The 24,029-nt window shown below is 45.4% G+C and overlaps 1 protein-coding gene across 1 annotated transcript in view; it reads right to left on the bottom strand.

Annotated features, from left to right (window-relative positions):
- Positions 1–1,353: 1,353 nt before the first annotated feature.
- Positions 1,354–24,029, bottom strand: part of CNOT9 (CCR4-NOT transcription complex subunit 9) — a 28,433-nt gene continuing 5,757 nt past the window's right edge. The window contains exons 2-8 of the mRNA XM_056111655.1: positions 14,242–14,421; positions 12,772–12,887; positions 7,536–7,645; positions 6,778–6,887; positions 4,636–4,734; positions 4,370–4,461; positions 1,354–2,240 (exon numbers count right to left, since the gene is read on the bottom strand). Coding sequence (XP_055967630.1) covers positions 2,072–2,240; positions 4,370–4,461; positions 4,636–4,734; positions 6,778–6,887; positions 7,536–7,645; positions 12,772–12,887; positions 14,242–14,421 — 876 coding nt within the window. The 3' untranslated portion in view covers positions 1,354–2,071. The remainder of the gene's footprint in view (positions 2,241–4,369; positions 4,462–4,635; positions 4,735–6,777; positions 6,888–7,535; positions 7,646–12,771; positions 12,888–14,241; positions 14,422–24,029) is intronic.

Below are 24,029 nucleotides of genomic sequence, written 5' to 3'. Positions count from 1 at the left end.
AGGACATACACCCACCTCCCAAGGGTTCCCCATCTCCACTTTAAAAGAGAACTTAAAAAATAAGAACTTAATTTTAGAAAAACAAGCATATTTTATATTTATTTTATGAGAGGGGTGGCACACAAAACGAGAGGGAGGAGTATCTTTATACACGCAGAACAGCAGCATCAACCCCAAGGAATACCCACTCTTCTCATCCCCTCCCCCAATACGGATGTAGGGTCCGAGGGAAGCTGAGAAGAGTGAACGAGAATTAAGACATTGTTGGCAGGGGAACATGGCCAATGCACCCAAAGATGGAGAGAGAACGCGCCAGGGAGCAAGGTCCTGGGCGGCAGTTTTCCCCAGCAGAAGGGGAATGAAAACCTTTGGCTGGGCAGGAATGGTGGGCATACAGCAAGGGCCCTTGCCGAATTCTCTGGAGATGGACAAGGGCCTGGAAGCAGTCCAGTTGGCCGGCCGCTCTGAACCATGTGCTCTGCCTTTTCCGGGCTGGGGACGATGGAGAGCTGGCTCCTGTCTCCTCTGCGTTTAAAAGGCAGGAGTCAGGCGTGTTCTGCATTCCTGACACCCAGCTCACTGACTCCGCTTTTGGCTGGAAAGAGGCAGAACCAGTGAGGCTGGCTCCCTCTGCAGAAGTCGGCGTGGAAGAGCCCTTGTGTTGACGAAGCTGCCCCTGCGAAGGTTTCTGTGAGCCCACCCTCATTTTGAGAAGACACCTCTGGAGTGTGTGAGAGGGAGACAAAAACCATTTCGTCTCCCTCTAGAGGTGGATTTGGAGAAGGCCGGTAAGAAAGGGGGCCAGGGAGTGGTGGGGGGAGGAAGGGAGGAGAAAGAGAAACGGTTTACAGCAGGAGGGCAGGGGGAAAGCAAGGCAGTTTACTCTGGGTTTACAGAGCCAAGTCTCCAGGCTGTGGCATCACCTGAAGCTCCAAGAGAAGGAGAAAATCTGACACAATATGAACAAGCGAAAAAGATCTTAGTGGCAACCCTGTAATTCTCAGAGACCAAAATGGAATGTGTGTCTGTCTCCCCCATCAACCCCCACCCCCCAAGGCGGTAAACAAGCAGAGTTCAGCCCTCTTACAGAGTTCTGGATAACATGTACTCATTCCACCAACACTGCAAGTACAATCATGAAGGCAGATGGAGCTGAGGAGGTGCACAATTCACCCGACAGCCAAGTGCAGGCTTGGGGCCAGCTGCTTCGCCCCGGGCCTGCCCCTTGGGGGCCACTCAGCCCCGAGTTCTGAGGATGTGAAACGAAGCCAAGAGGCCCACTGCCTCTCTACCCCCAACGCAATACCCCTCTGGGGCAGCCCGCTCAATCGAGATGGCGGAACTTTAGCAGAGGACAGGGAAGGGAAAAGCACGAAGATCTGGAAACGCTAGCAGCTCAAGCCGGAAACGACACGAAGGGGTAGGAGAGTGGGGGAGAGAAGGGGCTAAGTGGGGGTGCTGGGGTGTGCGTGCCTTTCTGTACCTTTCCCCACCTCCCGGTCTTCACAACAGTTCATGCAGCTCTTGGCCTACTGGAGGAGATGGATGTAATGCCCAGACCAACTTTTTATTGAGCTTATGCAGCTAACAGACTTGTAAACAGTGCCAACTGACCAAGTTTGGCTGAGGGCCCACCACAGAGACCGCTCTGAGATCAAAACCAAAGACCAGGGTAAACAAACACTGAGAGAGGATGAAGAGACACGTCTTGAGTCTTCCAGGAAGGCAGAAGAACGAACTGGTCCATGGCTTGGTCGCAGGCCCTCAGCAGGAGAGAGTGCCACGCTGCCCGCCTCCCTCCCAGGGCCGGGTGAGGAGAGGATCTTCTGGGGTGTGCTGCAAATACAGCATCTGCTGGTGTTGACACCCTCCTGCGGCCGGGCTGGGAGCCCCTTTCCTGGGAGGAGCGGAGAGCGCCCAGGTCCCGACGCCTCGGCCAGTACCTGGAGGCCTGGGGCCATTCAGCACTGAGGTGCTCAAGAGCAGGTCAGTCGTCGTAAAACCTGAGCTGTTTTCCTCGCAGCTTCCCATCGTCCCTCCCTCTCCCCGCTTGGGGGGAGCAGTGGGAGGGTCACTGGGGGGGCAGGGGGATCCCACGGGGATCTGTGACCTGGCCTTCCTGCAGGTTCTTCACCAGTTGTGCCAGCCAGCGTTTGGTGGTGGTGTCATCTTTTAGCACCTGGGCGAAGGTTGTGTCCTTCAGCTGGTCGGGGAGGCACTGGCGGAGCGCTTCACGGGCCCTGCATCAGAACGAAGCGACCAACAGGGAGACCAACAAAGAAACACACATTTGGGGGACAGGAAGCACCCCCTTTGTTCTCTCCCCGCCACCTCCTTCCCTCCGTCTGTCTCTCCCTCCATCTGTCTCTCACCGATGGTCTGTCCTAGTTTAGGGTACTATTTCACGGCATGTACAAATCAACAGTTATTAAGAATTTTTTGGGGGGGGCTGGAGTGGTAGGGCGTTTGTCTTGTACACGGTTGACCCAGGTTCAATCCCCAGCACCTCAATGGTCCCACCAACTCATCAGGAGTGAGCCCTGAGCCTACAAGATGAACACCCCACCCCGTACTATTGCTCCAAACTGCCCCTGCCCCTCATTCTTTAAAGCTTATATTCCGTTCAGATTCAGATGTCCAGGATCTGTATCTGCAATCATTTACAGAATGATATCCCAACGTAGAATTTCTTGACAAAGCAAAATAGACTAAAACAATGCAGTTCACTTTTATGCAAACTGCTTTCTGACTCACTGCAACTGCGAGTCAGAAATAGGTAACAGGTTATAGTAAATCAAACCCCTTTCTCCTTCTCCCTCTTTTGGTTTCTGGGCCACACCTGGCAATGCTCAGGGGTGACTCCTGGCTCTGTCTCAGGGAGTACTCTGGTGTGTGCTGAGGGCCCTACGGGATGTCAGGAATCGAATCTGGGTTGGCTGCATGCAAGGCAAGCACCCCATCGATGGCAGCGTCTCTCTCCTTTCTAAAGCCAGTACATTGAAAGGGAGAGTAACTCATAATAAGGCTAATTAAGTTATTTCAATTCTAAACTAGTGCAAATTTGTCTTTCCAAAAACCACCCCAGTTTTGTAGTTAAAACCCTTAGTAAGAGGAGAGCAGGGGGCTGTAGTGATAGGTAGGGGCTGTAGTGATAGGCAGGTAGGGCCTTTGCCTTGCATGCAATACAACCCAACCCAGGTTCAATTCCCAGCATCCCATATGGTCCCCCAGCACCACCAGGAGTAATTCCTGAGTACAGAGCAACGAGTAACCCCTGAGCATAGCCGGGTGTGACAAGAAAAAAAAAAAGGCAGAAAAAAACAAAACTATGGGACTGGAGAACTAATACAAGGAAAAGGTGCTTGCTTTGGAGGGTTTAGTTTAATCCCCGGCACCACAAGGCCCGAGCACAAAAGGGTCAGTCCTGAACAGAGCCAGGAATAACCCCTGAGCGCCACCTGGTATGGCCACCGCCCTCCACCCATTCTCAAAAACTATGATGGCAGCATTATTAAATGATAAGCCTTTAAATTTTCTTAAACGATGACCAACAGAAAGTTGTATCTCAAAAAAGTAGTATTAACTATAAATAAGGATGTTCTAAAAGTATGACTTTTATAATTTCGACTCAAGTCACTATATAAGCAGAACTGCAAATAAACATTTTCAAACATGACTGAAAATAAAGACCTCTGAAGAACAGGATTTAGAAAAAAAAGAAAAAAAAAAGGTCGAAGAAACACCTAGGGCATGAATAACCAATGGCAAGAAGCTAAATCCACATTAAAGCCAGTTATCCCTGTTCCCAGGAACACAGAAATTACACCATTATGTGGTTTAGCAGAATCTGAGCAAGTGGCTTTCAGCATGAATTAATGGATTTCCAAAGTAAAAGGTCAAATGTTTCTAAAATGCACTATATCTATAATGAAGGATTTTTGGTCAAAAAAATTATGAACAAAGTTAGATAAAATAATTAGCTCAAGGACTTTACAGGAATCAAAGAGAGAACTGGAAATATAATCCAAGAACCCTTTGGGCATTATTCCTTTCTAAGAGATCCTTGAAAAGCCATTTCTCCTTCTGAGCTATTGAGTATAAAAAGTTCAAACCATACAAGTAATAAATCATACAGCTTCCTGCAGAACTGTCCGGACTCTTGAGAGGAAGAGACAGTTTGAGTGAGATCATAAAACTTTGGTAGTTTTTTAAATCCAGCACTGAAGATTTTATAAGGAATTAAGCAAGTTCTGTCTGAGACAAATGAAATACTGGTCTACCCTTTCCCTGTCCTAAGGCTGTAAGAGCACTGCCATGAGATGGATGGGCAACCAGTTCCCAAAAACCCATAAATCCTGTAAATGTTTACCTGGGATTATCTGAGAGTCGAAGGTAACATCTCACCACATGCTTCAGCAGACGGGCAGAGGGCTCTTTGGATAGCTGCAGGACCATTTTACCCTATGTCCCCCAGAGGGTGGGGTAGGAAAAAACCAAAACAACACACAAAATAATCCTAGTCAACCTCAGGCAGAGATCAGGAATCACAAGAATCACTGCTCAAGGTTTCTGGTCATAAGGCTACAGCTGTTTGGGGCGACTACAAGATGGAACCACGGATAAGAGAACACTTACCAAGATCATGGCAACGTGAGAGAAACGCTCATACGTTTGACATATATAAGCTAAGCCAGTGTCATCAAGCAGGATTTTCTGAAGGATGAACGTGGCAACCTGGAGTGAAACAAAATGAAAGCAGGTGTTTTCATTTTGGGGCCACCCCCGCAGTGCTCAGGGCACAACGGCTCTGTGCTCAGGTATCACTTCTAGTGGAGCTTGCTGGGCACGATATGGGGTGCCTGGGCTCGATACCAGGTCAGTGGACTGGAGGGACAGTACAGTAGGGAAGGCACTGGCCTTGTATGTAACCCCTGTGCATAGCCGGGTGTGACCCAAAAAGTAAAATAAATAATAACACCCAAAACAAACCCGGGTCAGCTGAGGGCAAGGCAAATGCCATATCCATTGTACTATGGCTTTGGTCCCCCTAGAGGATCTTTTTGGTTTTTGGGCACACCTGGTGGTGCTTAGAGCTTATTCGGGGCTCTGCACTCAGGAATTGCTCCGGGCAGTGTTTGGGAGACCATATGGCATGCGGGATATCAAATTCAGTTGGCCACATGCAAGGCAAATGTCCTACTGGCTGAACTATCTCTCCAGCTACTCACTAGAGTCTGCCACTCCCACCAAGTTTTTCTTCTTTTTGTTTTTGGGCCACACCCAGTGATGCTCAGTTGGGGGACCACATAGGATGCCAGGGACTGAAGCCAGGTCGGCTGCATACAAGACAAACACTCTACCTGCTGTACTATCACTCCAGCCCTTTATATGTAGGATCTTTTTTAATTTTGGTGCTCAGGCCCAGTAATGAAGGGACTGAAATCCCCTTGTACATGTTAACCATGAGCCCCCAACACTTAAATTCCTTGCTAGTCTGGAGGATCTGTAAAACCTCTCTTCAAGAATTGCTATAAAAGCAATAAAAATATCCTGGTTATTAAGTCTCACTCTTTCCTCAACTTAAGTGTTACATGAAAGTGACTAAAAAATATTAGCTTAATTTAAATTACAAAATTGTGATATTCTTCTTTGCTCACTAATCAAAGTCAGACTTTGCTTTCAAGTTTCAGTGGGATGAAACACTATGGCTGGTTAAGTTACTTATCCTTTTTTTTTTTGCTTTTTGGGTCACACCCGGCTATGCACAGAGGTTACTCCTGGCTCTGCACTCAGGAATTACTCCTGGCAGTGCTCAGGGGACCATATGGGATCTGGGACTTGAACCCGGGTCGGCCACATGCAAGGCAAATGCCCTACCTGCTGTGCTATCGCTCCAGCCCCAAGTAGTTATCCTTAAAGCTATGCAGGTCCTTGTCACCAGGAGGGACAGTCTGGCATGCCCGAGACACTGGTTCAATCCCCAGCACTACATGTAGTCCTTGGTCCCCTAAGCACCGCTAAGAGTGACTCCTGAGCTGGAAGCAGCCCCCAAACAGACATACCAGTCCTGACCACCAAACCCAGAGGAGCTACAACTGTTAAACTCTGGACTGATAAAACATGTTAGAATACTACATCTCTGAAGAAGTCAGTTCATAGCGGAAGACACTTAAGTATTTAACTAGTATTACTCTCAAGGTTCTGGGACTGTTTTTGGGCCACACCTGGCAGTCCCTGGGGCTATTCCCAGTGCAGGGCTGCTCCCGGAGATGCACGGGGCACCACGGAGTGCAGAAATTTTGCATGCCATTTCTCTGAGCCACCTTCCCAATCTGATGGCTCTTTCTGGCATGGTGTGTGCTGCAGATGCCGGGAGTGTGTGGAGGACCATGCGTGCTGTGGATCTGTGCTCTAGTCCTATGAATCATCTCTGGTCTCAAGCACACCTTGTGCTCAGGGAGGTGGTGGTGTGTGTGTAAGGTATGCATGTATGTGTGTGTACATGAACTTGTTTGGGACAAACCCCTAGAATACTCAAGAGGCTATTTCTGGTTCTGTGCTGAGGGCCCTGAAATGGGGTTGTCAGGTGTCTCTGGAGATGACAAGGTGTCAGACTTGGCCACATGCAATTTCTCCCTGTAGCAGGTCTCTGGCCCCAAGGTCCTGGGTTTTAAAAAAGATCAGTTAACCACAAGTTTTACACAAAAGAAGAAAAGAGACAGAAAAGATCACTGAGAATAATTCAAGGACAGCAGAATCCAAGTTCAAAGCACATACTGTTTTAGAAAGTTCACTTCCAGATTCCATAATGCGTAAACACAAAGGGATAATTTCGGTTGTCAATAAAAAGTTGATTACTTCCTGCTCATCTGTTTTCACCAGGGCCCCTGCAGAAAACACAAAATGAGTTCAGAGTCAGTTTTCAACCCCCATTCATCAACTAGCTGTGTAGCTTATGTGTCAAAAATCAAACACAGGCTAAGGTCCCCCACCTCCCAGTCCTCCCAAAGAGAGAGGGAAATAAAAGAAAAATAAAGGGTATGAGTTGACCAGTTAGTGAACAGCAAAAGATCAGTCAGATAGCAAGTGTACCAGACTGGCTCTCCCATACAGTGCAGCACAGGAAACACATCAATGCCTTTCCCTACCATTCTCAATAGACGAGAGCACATAACTTCATTGTTGAGATATCTCCAGGCCCATAAAAAGCAATTTACACATTTCCCACTGTCAATGCATATGGAGACATTTAACTAGATGAAGCAGTGGAAAGTAAAGCAGTATTTAATGAGAAAACAGCTCTTGTGTGAAAAAGACAAAAATCAAACATTTCTGTAATAATACACAAACTCGAGATGCGAGGCCTTAAATCTTCATCAACAACACTCAGAATGGTGTTCAGTAAGAGTCACCAGGTTCCTGGTGCCCTGCATTTATCTCAATATAAATAGTTGTGTACAAAAGCTACAAAGAAAGAAAGAAAAGTGTCCAGTCAGATGACAATATGAAGCTTTTAAACAGTTTTGAATACTTACCAATAACTCCAAGACTGGTTAGCCGAAGATACTCGAAAGGACGCGTTTTGCTGACAGTGTGCAAAAAGGGGTACAAAAAAAGTGGAATATGTGCTGCAAGAAATGCTGACCTAAAAGAAAAAAAAAACACTCAGGAGACCATAATTAATTCCTAAGGATTCTGAACACACACATTTACAGAGTATAAATTCCGTAACACCTATACCACATTTTGCCTATGCCAAGACCTATAAGACTGCCACTGTTCCTAAATGGACATCAGTGGTAACCGAGGACTTTGCTATTGATTTTTTGAGTGTTATTTGGGTGGGGCCGGGCTTGGGCCACACCTGTGAGTGTTCTGAGCCCAACTGTGGTGATAGGGACTTGAACCTGGATCTCAGCTAATGCAGCCGTATGCACAGGTACTATCTGTACTACCTCTTCGGATGAGACTTAGCCTTTCAAACTATGGGTCACAATCCCATGTGGGGTATGCAACTTTGTAAAAATGTCTTGAATGAAAAGGGAGCCCAGAGAGACAGTACAGCAGGGAGGGCATTTGCTTTGCACCCAGCCAACCCAGGTTTGATCTCCATCACCCTATATGGAACCCCGAACACACCAGGAATGATCCCTGAGCAGAGTCAGGAGCAAGCCTTGTGCACCACTGGGTGTGGCACAAAAACAAAATAAAAAGCCCTGAAAGAATATATTTATAATTCTGGTTGTTGTTATTATTATTTGGTATTCAAGTCATACCTGGCAGTGATCAGTGATCACTCCTGGAGGTACCTCAGGTGACCAAACATGGTAACAGGGAGTAATCAGGTTGGTCACATGCAAGACGAGAGCCTTTAACCCCTGTACTGTCTCTTTAGTCCCTATTTATGATTTCTTATTAGGAGACTTGTTTTTTTGGTTGCTATAGTTTTTTGGGTCACACTCGGCGGTGCCTAGGGGTTACTCCTGGCTTTGCACTCAGGAATTACTCCTGGCAGTGCTCGGAGACCATATGGGATGCTGGGAATCGAACCCAGGTCAGCCGCGTGCAAGGCCCTACCCACTGTACTATCGATCCAATACCCAGGAGGCTTGTTTTGAGACTTATTTTATATACTGAGAAACTTGGGGTTACGGGTAAAAAGGATCACAAGTGGGAAAAGTCAAAGAAACCCTGGTCCAGGGAACAAATGACAGTGCTTTTTTGGTGGTTACAACTGAACGGATGTACCATGGGCAGAGGCCAGTAATGCGGCTGAACTTTCTACAATGTTTGAGCTGCCTCTACTGGTTTCTCTCCCACCAGAGCTTCCCCAGCCCCTAATGGTAACAGGATCAAACTCAAAAACTATAATGCAGGCTAATGGTTAAGAGAATACAGCGTTTCCCTTGTAATCAGCACAATGTGCCTTAAAAAACACACAAAATATCTAAGAGCGATAGCACAGCGGGTAGGGCGTCTACCTTGCACGCAGACAACATGGCCGACCCGAGCTCGATTCCTCCGCCCCTCTCGGAGAGCCCGGCAAGCTACCGAGAGTATCTCGCCCGCACAGCAGAGCCTGGCAAGCTCCCCGTGACGTATTCGATATGCCAGACACAGTAACAAGAAAATCTCCAATGGAGACGTTACTGGGCCCGCTCGAGCAAATCTAAGAGCAAGTTTTAAAAAATTTGATAACAATATTCATGTACTATCTGACAAAACCTTATAAACCAAACCCAACAGTCATTATCAAGTTTATTTGCCATGCTTTTCTGCACGCTTTTCTGCTAGCGCATACTCCTCCACACTAGCTATTCTAATTAGGGAGTGCTGGGCCAGACCTGGCAAGGGCTCAGGGCTGACTGCTGGCTCTGTGCTCAGAGGACCACATACAAAGCTAGGAATCAAACTGGTGAACTGCATGAAAGGCACATGTCCTAATGCCTTGTACTGTCTCTTCAAACACAGTATTCTTACCTTTCTTTTTCTTTTGGCAGGCCTAGGGATTGAACCAAAAGCTTACACACGCATGCTGTTATCAGTCACATCCTTAGCTCCTTTTCATCTCTCCCTCTCTCCCTTCTCTCTTTCTCTTTCCTCTCTCGCTCTTTCCTTTTTTTGGGTCATCTTGGCAGTGCTTAGAGATTACTCCTGGTCTGCACTCAGGAATTAATCCTGGCAGTGCAGATACCATATGGGATGCCAGGGATCAAACCCAGGTTGGCCACGTGCAAGGCAAGTGCCCTACCCACTGTACTATTGCTCCAGTCCCTCTAGAAATATATATTAATATTATTTTTTTCCTTTTTGGGTCACACCTGGCTTTGCACAAGGATTACTCCTGGCTCATGCACTCAGGAATTACTCCTGGCGGTGCTCAGGGGAGCATATGGGATGCTGGCAATCGAACCCGGGACAGCCACGTGCAAGGCAAATGCCCTACCCACTGTGCTATCGCTCCAGCCCCTCGAAGTATTTTTAAGGGAAGCAGTATAGTGAGGTGGGGGGATAGTACAATGGATAAGGGGTTTGCCTTGCTCACAGCTGACCCAGGTTCGATGCCCAGCATCCCATATGGTCCCCTGAGCACAGAACCAGAACTCGAAGCACAGCTGGATATGGTCCAAACCTCCATCCCTACCCGTTGGGAGCCTGTATTAGTTAAATATTAAGAAAGCTTTTGTCCTGGGGACGTGTTGTCTAAAGGCTGGTTTATCAGAAACCCCTGTCTTGGGGTTACTCATTCTAAGGGTTGGCTTTCTTATTTTTCTAGCAGGTTCTTTCCTCATTCTTATTGAAGAACACATTGCTAAGATGTATCAATATATGTAGCACTGTCCTCCTGTTCATCAATTTGCTCAAGTGGGCACCAGTAATGTCTAATGTGAGACTTGTTGTTACTGTTTTTGGCATATTGAATATACCACGGGGAGCTTGTCAGGCTCTGTCATGCGGGGGATATACTCTCAGTAGCTTGTCGGGCTTTCCGAGAGAGACGGAGGAATCAAACCCGGGTCGGTGGTGTGTAAGGCCCTACCCGCTGTGCTAATGCTTCAGCCCATCAATATACATATAACCAAGAAAAATCCTGGAACTGATTGTAATTATAGAAAAACATCATTGACGTCTAGAAGCCCAGTACATTCTAAATTTATATCCTGAACATTCCTGTAGATTTTTCCAACGTATGCTTCCTTTTAGAGACCTATAGAAGTCCGTTGCTTGTTCAATAAAGACGCTGCATGAGCACTGCTTGTCCAGCCCTCTTTATCCCGTTGCCCTTCTCCCTCCACCTCGGGACCCCGTTTGGCTTAGCCGCGTGGGAAGTAGAACCTGCCTCTGCCACAAGTAAATAAAATTTTAAGAATGTTATGGCCCAAGTTGCTGGAAACACTTCCTTATGAATTTATGACCTGACAGGTATTTTTATTTATTTTTTGCTTTTTGGTTCACACCTGGCAATGTTCAGGGGTCATTCCTGGCTCTGAGCTCAGGAATTACTCCTGGCAGTGCTTGGGGGGATAAGGGGGGGGGGACTATGTGGGATGCTGGGGATCAAACCTGGGTCAGTCGTGTGCAAGACAAACGCCTTACTGTATTATCGATCTGGCCCTGACAGGTGTCTTAAAAACAAAAACAAAAAAAACAACAAAAAAAACCCCCCTAGGGACCATTTAGAAAAAAGAAAAAAAAAAAAAAGAAAAATTCCAAGGCGTGGGGATAGCCCAGCAATATAGCACCTGCCTTCCAAGCATGAAGTCCAGAGTTCGGCCCTCGGCAGTAGCCCAAAGGCCACTCTTCCATCCTGAGCCCATGGCAGCCATGACCATGCTATGGGCAAGACACAACACACTGCATCCAGGAGTCCAATAAATAGCACTTTCCCCACTAAACCTAGACTTGGCCGTAGAATCTTCGGGTTGTTGGGGTTTACTCCTGGTTAAAGGCTCAGAGTTTGTTGCCACTGATGCTTAGGAGAACATATGCAGTACTGAGGAATCAAATCTGGGCTATGCCTTCTATATGCAAAGTATGTGCTAAGTCTGTTGGGCATTGGGCCCCAAGGCTTCAGAACCTTTTATTTATTAGTGAATCACAGTGGGGTACAGTTGCAAACTTACGAACTTTCGTGTTTGCATTACAGTCAAACAATGATCGTCTACCCATCCCTCCACCAGTGCCCAGTCTCCCCTATCAATGTTCCCAGCATCCCTCTCACCGCCCCCCCCCCACCTCAGCGGCAGGGCATTCCCTTTTGTTCTCTATCCTTTTGCAAGTTGTGGTTTGCAATAGTAGTGAGCGGCCATCGTGTTCGGTCTATAGTCTACTTTCGGCACACATCTTTCAACCCGAATGGGTCCTCCCAACATCCTTTACTTTACTTGTTGCCTTTTTCCCCAGCATGTGAGGCCAGATTCCAAGCTGTGGAACAGACTTCCTGATCCTTATCTCTACTACTCTTGGGTGTTAGTCTCCCATTCTGTTACTTTATATTCCACATATGAGTGCAATCTTTCTATGCCTGTCCCTCTCTTTCTGACTCATTTTACTTAACATGATACTTTCCATGTTGATCCACTTAAATGCCAATATCATGACTTCATCTTTTCTAACAGCTGTATAGTATTCCACTGTGTAGATGTACCAAAGTTTCTTTAACCACTCATCTGTTCTTTGGCACTTGGGTTTTCCCCCCAGATTTTGGCTATTATAAACAGTGCAGCAATGAACATATAAGTGCAGATGCCATTTCTACTATTCTTTTTTGCCTCTCCAGGATATATTCCCATGAGTGGTATTGCTGGGTCAAATGGGAGTTCAATTTCTAATTTTTTGGGAATCGTCCGTACTGTTTTCCAAAAGGGCCGAACCAGTTGGCATTCCCACCAGCAGTGAAGAAGAGTCCCTTTCTCCCCACATCTGTACCAACACTGGTTGCTTTTGTTCCTGGGGCTTCAGAAACTCAAGAAAAAGTATTAAAGGGGTCCAGAGAGATCAAACAAACAAATAAACAAAAAAAAAACAGTGATTAAGGAGTGTGCCCTGCACAAGGTCAAATTCGGTTCAATCCCTGGCACCACAGAACTCTCAGAGAGGGGTGCCACTTGGTATGACCAATCCCTCCAGTCCCAATTTTAAGAATTTTTTCGAGGGAAAAAAAAGATAATGTAGGTCAGATAGATCTGTACCTACACTACTGGCTAGCCCTCTTCTATTGTGCAGAGAAAGATTAGGAGCCTATCTCATACAAAGCTCCCCCACACTCACCTGGTTTCTGGGTGGGACGCCACACACTGCAGTAAAGCCAGAGCATTGCAAACTCGGTTAGACTGGTGCGCTGTCAAGGTGGGCGGGTTAATAGATGGATAAATATTTACAATTTCCTGGAAAATAGAAACCATTACCAAGTGAATAAATAACAAAATTAATTTTGGTGGTATGAAAGCAAGAAACTTAAATATCCTCCCCCATTCTAGTAGTGCTCAGGGGTTACTCCTGGCTCTGCACCCAGGTATTACTCATGGCGGGGCTCAGGGGTCCCTATGGGATGCCGGGGATTGAACCCAGTTCGGCAACATGTAAGGCAAGTACCCTACCTGCTGCCCCAAAACTTAAAAATTCTCAATTTCCCATGCAACGTAAGAACTGATATTATTATATACTCGAGGAGCTGAGGTGCCAGATCAGAGACACAGCAAGCCTTGCAGGCTCTTCGCCTGAAGTGTAATCTCAGGAACCGTTAAGTTCTGCCCTTCTCCCAGCAACACCATGTTAGCTCTCAGCCCTCTGGCCCCCTTACTCCTGGCTTTGAACCATCCGGCCTGGCTGGCCAAGTATATTGGGAATGACAGCTCTCGGTACCCCTGGGAACTGCATAGGAGTACCTCCTCTCCACTTTATTCTTTTTCTGTTTCTTTTTGGGCCACACTCAGGTTGGCTCCATGCAAGGCAAATGCCCGACCCATCATACTATCTCTCTGGCGCCACCAATTTATTCTTGAGATTATCCGAGACATCTCTACAATACACATCTCTCTAGAAAGCTGTCTATGGAGACAAAGATACTTCCTCTAACAGCCTGTAGGTGCTGAGACATCCCTTGAAATGTTGACGTTCACAATCCCTCCTCTGTCAACACACTCCTTCAAGCCACAGCGATGAGACAGTACATTAAAAAGAGTCAATCATAGTGCCCCATAAAGAAGCCTAAGTTCAGTCAGATAGCAAATAGAAAAAAAGGAGAACATGGGTACATGTGTCCATTAGAAAAATTAGCTTCCTGGCTACATGCAGGAGGAATAACAATCAAATTTACTTATTATAAAACTATTAGGAGTCTTGGACAATAGTTTCAAGGATGATTTCGATCTTTATTGTCAGTCCTCACCAATGACCATTTTGGTTAGAACCAAAACACAGCAATTTACTCTTTACTTTCAAAGTATATCCACCTTTGACAAAAAACAGCTATCCATATCTTTTTTCATGGACCATACTTGGTATATGTGTTTATATGTATGTTCAGCATATGTTCAGCAGATGCTTTCAGCAAAGGCTGAGGATCAAACCTGGGGATTCCTCATGCAAAGTGTGTACTCTTGCTCTTCTGAGTCTTCTCCTTGGGCCCAGCTATTCATAACTTCACCTTAACATTTTCGTGTCCCCCGCCCCCCCATATCTAAAGATATATAATCACGACGGACAGAACTGAGCTGCCACACACAGGCACAGACTCACCTGCAAAAGAGCTGCGATAGTACCAAATGAATGCCACAGCATGGGGGCAAGGTCAGGGACAGATTCTCGCTTCTTACTGAGCTCCAGCAAAGCATTTTCTCTTGTCTCAGGACTGGACAGCTCGTTGATCCACTGATAGATCTTTTCTCTGTCCACTTGAGCCAGGGCTGTAGGCACAGGCTTCAAGTGAAAAACAAAAAACAAAACAAAAATAAGCAAGCATGTAAGTTTCAGAGTCAAACAAAGGCAGCAGTTTTGGAGGAGAAAATACTTTTCTTAAACACCAAAGGAAATTTACATATGATGTAAACTAACTCAACATCTTCAGAGGTTACTCTTCTCTAAAAGGAAAATGTACAAATGTATACACTTTAGGCTTGCTATTCAAGCCTGTGCAAGTATCTCACTTGCTTATCTTTACTTTGCTTGCCTATTTTCACTCTGGAGAAGCCTGTATTCTCTCTTGAACACATACTTTTACTTCTCCCCTTACATCTTTCTAAATGAGTCTCAATAAAAACTAACATGCTTTACATATCATGAAGAAAATGTATACCCTCTAATAATTCTATGTTTAAGAATTTATCCTAGATCTGCAGAGAAGATATAGGGGTTAAGAAACTTGTCTTGCATATGGTAAACTTTGATTCAATTTCCAGTACCACAACTGGTCGCCCCAGCACTGCCAGTAATAACTCCTGAGCACAGATCTAAGAAGTAAGCCCTGAGCACCACTAGGTGTGACCCAAATACAAATACAAACTTTATCCTATAGGTTTATCAAGGTCATACCAAATACTAGAATGTTTACTATTGTCTGATTTTACTTATTTTTATTATTTTATTCGGTTTGTTTTGAGGCCACACCTAGTGATGCTTAGGATTAACTCTTGGCTCTACACTCTGGATTCACTCATGGTGGGAATAGCGGACAATATGGGATGCCAGGGATTAAACTCAGGTAACACAAGTGCCCTACTTGCTGTACTAACACTTCAGCCCCTATTGTCTGGTTTTAAAATCAGTCCCTTGAGCTAGAGATGTGGCTCAGTGATAGAACACCTGCTTTGCATATACGAGACCAAGCAGCACAAAAAGTAAAAACCCGAAAATTTGATATAACAAATATCTATGAACAAAGTATTAAATAGGTATGATTCTTTATATGGAACACTAGGTTCTTTTTTTCTTTGTCCCCACCCCTAAGTAGCTCTTTTAAATAGTAACTTCATATATACTGACAAATGATATATTTACAAACATTTCTAGAAGGATGCGTTAAAAGTATGTCAATTTGAAGTTGCCTCAGAGCTTGGGATTCACATGGAAAGTTTTAATCATATGTAGATCCTTCCCCCAACCATTCTTTTGGTTCATGCGATGATCAGGGGCCACTCCTGGCAATGGGGTCATGTTGTGCTGGGACTCAAACTCAAGCCTCCTGTGTGCACAGCATGTGTGCAGATCACTGAACCATCTCTCTGGCCCATCTCATGTTCTTAGATATACTCTACTTCAATACTTTGAGAATCATTCATTACCAGCTCATACAATACAATTATGGAACATGCTTTTATTATTGCTCGAGCGGGCCCAGTAACGTCTCCATTGGAGACTTTTGTTGTTACTGTGTCTGGCATATCGAATACTCTCGGTAGCTTGCCGGGCTCTCCGAGAGGGGCGGAGGAATCGAACTCGGGTCGGCCATGTTGGCCGCTTGTAAGGCGAACGCCCTACCCGCTATTATACTTTAAAAATAAATTATAATTTCTGGGGTTGGAGCAACAGAACAGTTGGTAGGGAGCTTGACTTGCAAGCGATTGAGCCAAGTTTGACCCCCAGCACACCATATGGTTCCCTGAGCCCTACCAGGAGTGACCCCAAAGTACAAAGCCAAGAGCAAACCCTGAATACCTCCAGGTGTGGTCTCAAAACAACAAAATCACAATTTCTACCAAATTTTGAGCACATATTTCTTCACACTTAAACTGCTTTGTGATCTTGCTTAAATTTAAATAATTATTCTTAGCTGGAAAATAAGGTAGCAAGACTAGAAAAACGATGGCCATGGCAATTTCCACTCTAAAATCCTAACAGAATCATGGTGATTTCTATCCTTATGCCCAATATTTTTTCTGCTTAATTCCTCTAAACCATAAAAAAATTAGAGGGCAGGCAGACAAAAACATATTTACACTAACAGATCGGTCATCAATACTTGGTGGAATTAAGTTGAGTTCTCTCTTGCTCTTTCTTTCTCTATATATACATATATAATAAAATTCAGAGCTGAATTTGTTTCTGGAAGTACGCACAATGTCCCTACTACACTTTAGTGCAACAGAATGACGACCAACCCTTTGTACAGATGAAATGATGAGGAACAAAAGAAAACTGCCTTTGTTGAGAACGAAGTCTAAGATAGACTCAGGTATGCTCACATTTATTCTAGCCAAGCTTAGCAGTTTTCTAAAAACAGAAACTTGATTCTAGGCTTTTAGCTGGATGCTTATCAATTCACTGCTTCACAGATGAACCACAAGTTGTTCTGCTAAATGGATTGAAATACCATGAAGCTTAAGTCTTCTCTAAGTGCTGCAGAATAACCTGCTAAAAGTTATCTTATGACTCCCATTAGTGATGAATCTCAAAAACCAAGAGCACTAAAGCAACAGTACAGCATTGGAGGAAGATGATAAATTTCCCCTGCAACCTCCTTTCTAGAAGAAACTGGACTGTCCAGTTTGCCCTACCCATGCTGTTGTAAACAGGCCTCACCTCAAAATAAACAAAACAAATAAAAGTAAAGGTTCAGGGACTAGATCGATAGCATAGTGGGTGGGGCATTTGCCTTGCACACAGCTGACTCGGGTTCGATTCCCAGCATCCCATATGATCCCCCGAGCACTGTCAGGAGTAATTCCTGAGTGCATGAGGCAGGAATAACCCCAGTGCATCGCTGGGTGTGACCCCCCGCCCCTCCCCCCAAAAAAAGCAAAGGTTCAGGGGCTGGAGTGATAGCACAGCGGGTAGGGCGTTTGCCTTGCACGCAGCCAACCCGGGTTCAATTCCCAGCATCCCATATGGTCCCCTGAGCACCGCCAGGAGTAATTCCTGAGTGCAGAGCCAGGAGTAACCCCTGTGCATTTCCAGGTGTGACCCCCCCCCAAAAAAAGTAAAGGTTCAATGGAGGGTCTGGAATGATAGCCCCACCAGAAGACATAGTGTGTCTATTCAGAGCATCACATTCCCTTAAAAAACTCAATGGAAGAGTAGGAGGGATAGTACAGTGTATAGGGCATTTGTCTTGCATGCAGCTGACCTGAATTTAATCCCTTGCACCTCACACAGTCCCCTGAGCCCTACCAGATGTAGCCCAAACCCCTGCCCCCCCCCTGCCCCCAAACTCAAGAGGGGGAAAAAAAAGGTTAAAATTTTTATCTTTGAGTCTCCTACAGTTTCCCTCCCTCCCTCCCTTCCTTTTTTGGGTCACACCCAGTGATGCTCAGGGGTTACTCGTGGCTCTGCTCAGGGGACCATACGGGATGCTGGGAATAGAACCCGGGTTGGCTGCATGCAAGGCAAACGCCCTACCCGCTGTGCTATCGCTCCAGCCTCTCCTACAGTTTCTTGAAAGAGTTACAATCCCACAGCTAAAGCAGGGACTGGGGGATGGATTACACATACACATAGACATCACTCTGATTCATCTTTACTCATTCTAGTTAAGGTACTAAACTGCTGTCACCTCATCAGTAAATGCTAACATCCAGGGACTGGAGCAATAGTACAGCAGGTAGGGCGTTTGCCTTGCACACAGCCAATATGGCCGACCTGGGTTCGATTCCCAGCATCTCATATGGTCCCCCAAGCACCGGCAGGAGTAATTTCTGAGTGCAGAACCAGGAATAACCCCTGAGCATTGCTGGGTGTGACCCCCCCCCCCCAAAAAAAGCTAACATCCCATCAGAGCCAGGCTGGAGCTCACATAAAGCACCTCTATACTGTGCCCTGCTCTGGTGGCTACTAACAGAACATCGTAGCTTCTGGCCCCTCAATTTCTATTTCCAGGATGGGCATGATACCCCTGGAGTGCTCCTAACAACTGTTGACTTGACTTGGGTTCCTAAGATCATGGCCACCTCAGGTCAGCAGTAAGTTAACTTCTGAGGCTGCCTGTGAGCTGCTGACTTCATGTGACTTTGGTTCTGAGTCTGAGATCTCAGGGGGATGGCAAAGTGGCCCTCTCAGCTTGGTGCTACAGACTCTGTACCTCCAGGGCAAAGGGCTGGAAAATATCCAGGGCAGGAGCCTTCTTTTTCATTATTTTAACTAATCTTACCTCCACCTTAGCAGCTAGAATTGGTTTCAGTAACACACTAAATACCAAACTGCTGTGGGTTTAAACCATTTTCAAAAATAAAAATGTCAGCTAACATTGATCACTGATATTCTCCTGCCAGCTGGAGCGATAGCACAGTGAGTAGGGCGTTTGCCTTGCATGTGGCTGACCTGGCCAACCCCAGTTCGATTCCTCCGCCCCTCTCGGAGAGCCTGGCAAGCTACTGAGAGTATCTCGCCCGCACAGCAGAGCCTGGCAAGCTACCCGAGATGTATTCGATATGCCAAACACAGTAACAACAAAGTCTCCAATGGAGACGTTACTGGGCCTGCTGAGCAAATCGATGAACAACAGGACAGTGCCATTCTTCTGCCAGGTCATTTAGGCACACTTATCACAAAAATATTAAATCTGAAATCGGTGTGTTCCTAAAAAAATGGGAAGTAACAGAGATAGACAGTAGATGAAGGAAGACAAGGAACATACAAACAAAAACAAAAACAGGAGGAGTGGCGGGCGAGCTAGTTGTTTATGGATTAAGGCGCTTGCTTCCCCAGCCCCCCCCCCCCCCAACCCATTTTGAATCCCCAGCACCACATAGAGTTTCTGAGCTAGGAATAGCTACCAAGCACTAATGGGTAGCCCCAACCAAAACAAACAAAACCCTCCCACAACTCCATCTAATGATCACAACACCCGGCTTTTCTTTTGGGGGGGGGCAGGGGGATTGGAGGGGGCCCACCTGGAGGTGCTCAGGGGTTACTCCTGGCTCTGCACTCACTCAGAAATCACTCCTGGTGGTACTCAGGGTACAGGATGGGATGCCGCGGATCCAACCCAGGTTGACTGCATAGAAAATAAACGCTCTCTCCACTGTGCTATCACTCTGGCCCCAACACATGGCTTTTACCCCTATTTAAAATAGGAAAACTGGGGTCAGAGTGATCGGCCTCACAAGCAGCTGACACCCCATTTGGTTCACTAAGCACTTCTAGGAGTGATTGCTAAGCAGAGCCATGATCACCACCCGATGTAAACCCCTCTACCAAAATAAGCTACTCAGTGGTAGATTGTTGGTTGTGGTCCAGAAACCAACCCCCTCAAACTCAAAACCAACTGTAATAGCAACATTGACACCAATGCTGCATGATACTACCACAAGAGCAAAGGTCAACACTTTTTTTTTGGTGGGTGGGGTTTGAGGCTCATCTGCAGTGCTCAGGGGTACATATGGGGTGCCGAAGATCAAACCTGGGTTGGCTATATGCAAGGGAAGTGCCCTACCTACTGTACTATCATTCTGGCCTCAATACTTCCCTTTTTGTTTTGGTAACTGGGGGCCATACCTTGCAGTGCTCAAGAATGTAGTGCTCAGAAATCATTCCTGGCTTTGTGCTTAGAAGACCATATACGGTGCCAGGAATGGAACCTGGGCTGGCCACATGCAAGGCAAGCACTTTAACCACTGTATTATCTCTCTGGCCCCAACAGTTCTTTTTAAAAAAATTATAACTACTCATAGAAAAAAAAACCTGATTTCTTAAACTCAATTCCTAAGTTCCCTGTAAAACAGGAAGCTTATAGAAAATTTCTTTCTCATAAACAGAAAATCTCTATGTTTTTGGTCCAAGGTATGCTGAATTTTTTTTCTTTCCTCAGGTGACAGACGGATGTAATGAAGCTCTGAAGTTGTGTACTTGCCCCAAATGTGCAACATAAATACAGAAGCAATGAACAGAAGACTCGTACCCAATATCGGTACAGGGCCAACTCTGAGATCCAGTGAGACCTCTGTGTAGATTTGCCACATCCCCTCAGTGCCCGTTAAAGTGGTCAGGTCTGAGTTCCTTGTTCCAGAGCTGCAGTTTTCTTCTGCAAAACTGGATCCTGTCATGCGCCAGCCACAGCTTTGCTGGGAGAGTCTGCTGCGTACAACTCAAGTGAGTTAGCTGCTCTAGGATCTCTCCAGCCCCACCCACTCTCTTTAAAAAGATCACTTTATTACTTTATTGTCAGGTTTTTCCTTTGTGGGGGAATGGGACTGGATCTAAGGAGCAATGCTGGGAGACCACACTCAGCCTTGCAGTGCTGCAGGCCATGTAGTACTGGGGTCCAAATCCAGGACCTCAAATGCCTGTTCTGCACTCCACCTCTCTGAGCTCTCTCCTTGATCCTAATTTGAGCTATTTCTATAACTTTCAAAGTACCAGAACTTGAACATAGGTCTCCCGCATGCAAGGCATCTATTTTACCACTGTGCCACAGCAACCCTGCCATCAGTGAATGTTTTTTTGGGGGGTGGGGTGGGGCGGAGAGGTGTATTTGGGCCATAAACAGATCAGCTCAAGGGCAACTCTTGGTGGTGCTGGGGGGAGGGGGAGATGGTGTATTAGTGTATTAGGTGCCAGGGATCAAACTAGGGTCAGCTTCATGCAAGGTTAGGTTCCTTAACCCTTGTATTGTCTCTCTGGGCTATGAACTATTAGGAACCTGATACAGGCTTCAAATTTAATGCTATTATAATAAATCTCATTAATGGTTGGATCTGAATAAACACAGGATTCAATTACATATCCAGAAACATGAAATAATTTATGAGCAATCTGATTTGGACCACTTGGACCATCTTTGACAGCTACTTTCTAATTTAAAAAAAATATTTTAAAATTTTTATTTATTGCTTTTTGGGTCTTACCAAGCAATACACAGGGGTTACTCCTGGCTTTGCACTCAGGAATTACTCCTGGCGGCGCTCAGGGGACCATATGGGATGCTGGGAATCAAACCTGGGTCGGCTGCGTGCAAGGGAAACGCCCTACCCGGTGTGCTATCACTCCAGCCCCTAATTTTTTAAAATTTAAAAAAATTTTTCTTTTGTGGTCACACCCGGCATTGCACAGGGGTTACTCCTGGCTCTGCACTCAGGAATTACTCCTGGCAGTGCTCAGGGGACCATATGGGATGCTGGGAATTGAACCCAGGTCAGCCGTGTGCAAGGCAAACGCCCTACCCTCTTCGCTATCGCTCCAGCTCCGACAGTTACTTTCAAGATTAGAAATAACAAAGTATTTCTACATCGTTTCTACATATTTCATGATAACAGTCATGAACTGTTAAAATGATCGATCCTTTCAACAGGTATATTTTGTTTTATTCCTCGGGGAGGGGCTGGGCCATACCCAGCAGTTTTCAGATCAAACCAGGGTCGACATGTGCAAGGCAAGTACCTTAGCCCTGAACTGTCTCTGGTCCAAAAGATGCATTTTGAAAAAATATATAAAATAAAATAAAAAGGTTCATCTCAACGACAAAAAAAAATCTAACCACCTCATCCAGAAATGAAGATAGAATCCTTTTACCATGAAGACATAGGAATGCTCAATAGGTATATGAAAAAGTGCTCATCATCAATCACGATTATGGAAATACAAATCGAAACAACATTGAACTATCATCTCACACAACTGACACTGGCACAATCAGAAAGTCTGAGAATAGCCTGTGTTGGTGGGTTGTGGTAAGAAAGGAACCCTCTGGTTTAGTCTCTAGGGAAAGCCTTATGGAAATTTCTCGAAAAAATGGGGTAAGAGCTACAACAATGATCTGGCAGTACCACTTCATGCCATTTATTGCTAAAACACAAAAGCATTCCTTCAAAAGGACACTTGCACACCTATGTTCATTGCCACTTAGTATAGTAGCCAAGATATAAAAACCACCCAAATGTCCAACTACATACAGATCAGTGGATCACAAAGCTACATTATGGGGCCTGAGCAGTAATAGAACAGCGGGTAAGGCAAAAACGCCTTCCCCAGGTTCCATTCAGCATCGATCCCTGGCACCCCATAATCCCACAAACATAGCTCAGAGGAATGCCTGAGTGCAGAGGCAGGAATAAGCTCTGAGAACCACTGGGTATGGCCCCAAAACAAAAAAGCTGTGGCATATTTACACACAAAGGAACACTATATAGCTCTAAGAAGAACAAAATCATGCAATCTGCTGTGACGTGGATGCAACTAGAGGATATCATGCTGACTAAAGTGAGTCAGAAGGAAAGGGATAGATACAGAATGATCTCTCTCATATGTGGGACTTAAAGATATACAGCAAAGGCAACACAATGAGAAAACTTTATCCACAGAATTGAGTCTCTGGAGGTGGGTATGAAAAGAAGAGGCATTAGGAACCAAGAGGGAGGTGGGTACAATGGTGAAGAGTGACCACAACCATCAAAATTATAGTAAATCATAGTACCTCAAAAAATAAAAAGTTAAAAGGAAAAGGAATTAGTGAAAATAGAAGAAACAAATGTTTCTCTAATTCTGCAGGTGAATTAGTATGTAGCTTTGAATACCTACAAAATGAGAATATTCCAAGGAAAGTATTTCTAAATAGTCCTGGCTGACCCGGGTTCGATTCTTCCATCCCTATGGAGAGCCCGGCAAGCTACCGAGAGTATCCTGCCCTCACAGCAGAGCCTGGCAAGCTCCCCGTGGCGTATTCGATATGCCAAAAACAGTAACAACAAGTCCCACAATGGAGACATTACTGGTGCCTGCTCGAGCAAATCCATGAGCAATGGGAGGACAGGGCAGTGCTACCTTTAAAGAGCTAAAATATTTGTTCTTCAAATGCCTTTCTTTTTAAAACAGAAGTAGAGGGGCATAAAAGATAGTGGAAGGGATGAGAGACTAGCATGTGCTCAATCTTGTTTTGATCCCCAGCATCCCACGTGATCTCCAGAGCAAAGTACCAGGAGGAGGCGCTGACCAGAAACAAACAAAAAAATGGAAGTGGACAAGCAACGTAAAGCAATATGTAAAGCAAATGCTAAGCAATATGTAAAGTTTTAACAGATTGAATGAGATCCTATCGAACGCACTGTTTTTCAACTTGTCATGGAATCATCTAAAAGTTCAGCAGAGCTCAAAAAAAAAAAAAAAACCAACACCATACCCCCCCAAACAAAAACACCCCCCCCAAAAAAAACCCAAACTAATGATTCTACTGGTTAGCTGGAAAAATAAAAGTTTAAAGATGACAGAAACAAGTGAAAATACAGCAAATGCAAAGTATCTCCTAAAGACTTCCTTTTTGTCTTAACTTTTTGTTGTTTTGGGTCCACACCCACCAATGCTTAGGAATCACTCCTGGCAGGGCTCAGGGGACCATATGGAATGCCAGGAATCAAACATATGTTGGCCATGTGCAAGGTAAGCCCCCTACCCAATGTGCTTTCTCTCTGGCCCTTAAAGACTTCCTTTTGGTAATTTCTGATCACTAACCTAATCAATCAACACAGAAGTCCCAATGATATGTGAATATGTGTAATCTAAGCATCTGAACCAATTTACAAAATTACGACTTTGTAGAGGCAGAAATTAAAAGAATCCCAAGACATTCATTTTGGTAGCAAGCTGTTTATTAGTGAATCTAGCCA

Source organism: Sorex fumeus, unplaced genomic scaffold (genome assembly GCF_029834395.1).
Source record: "Sorex fumeus unplaced genomic scaffold, SorFum_2.1 ptg000014l, whole genome shotgun sequence".
NCBI lineage: Eukaryota > Metazoa > Chordata > Mammalia > Eulipotyphla > Soricidae > Sorex > Sorex fumeus.
The sequence above is the reverse complement of the archived record's forward strand: the minus strand, read 5'-3'. Positions and strand labels throughout refer to the sequence as shown.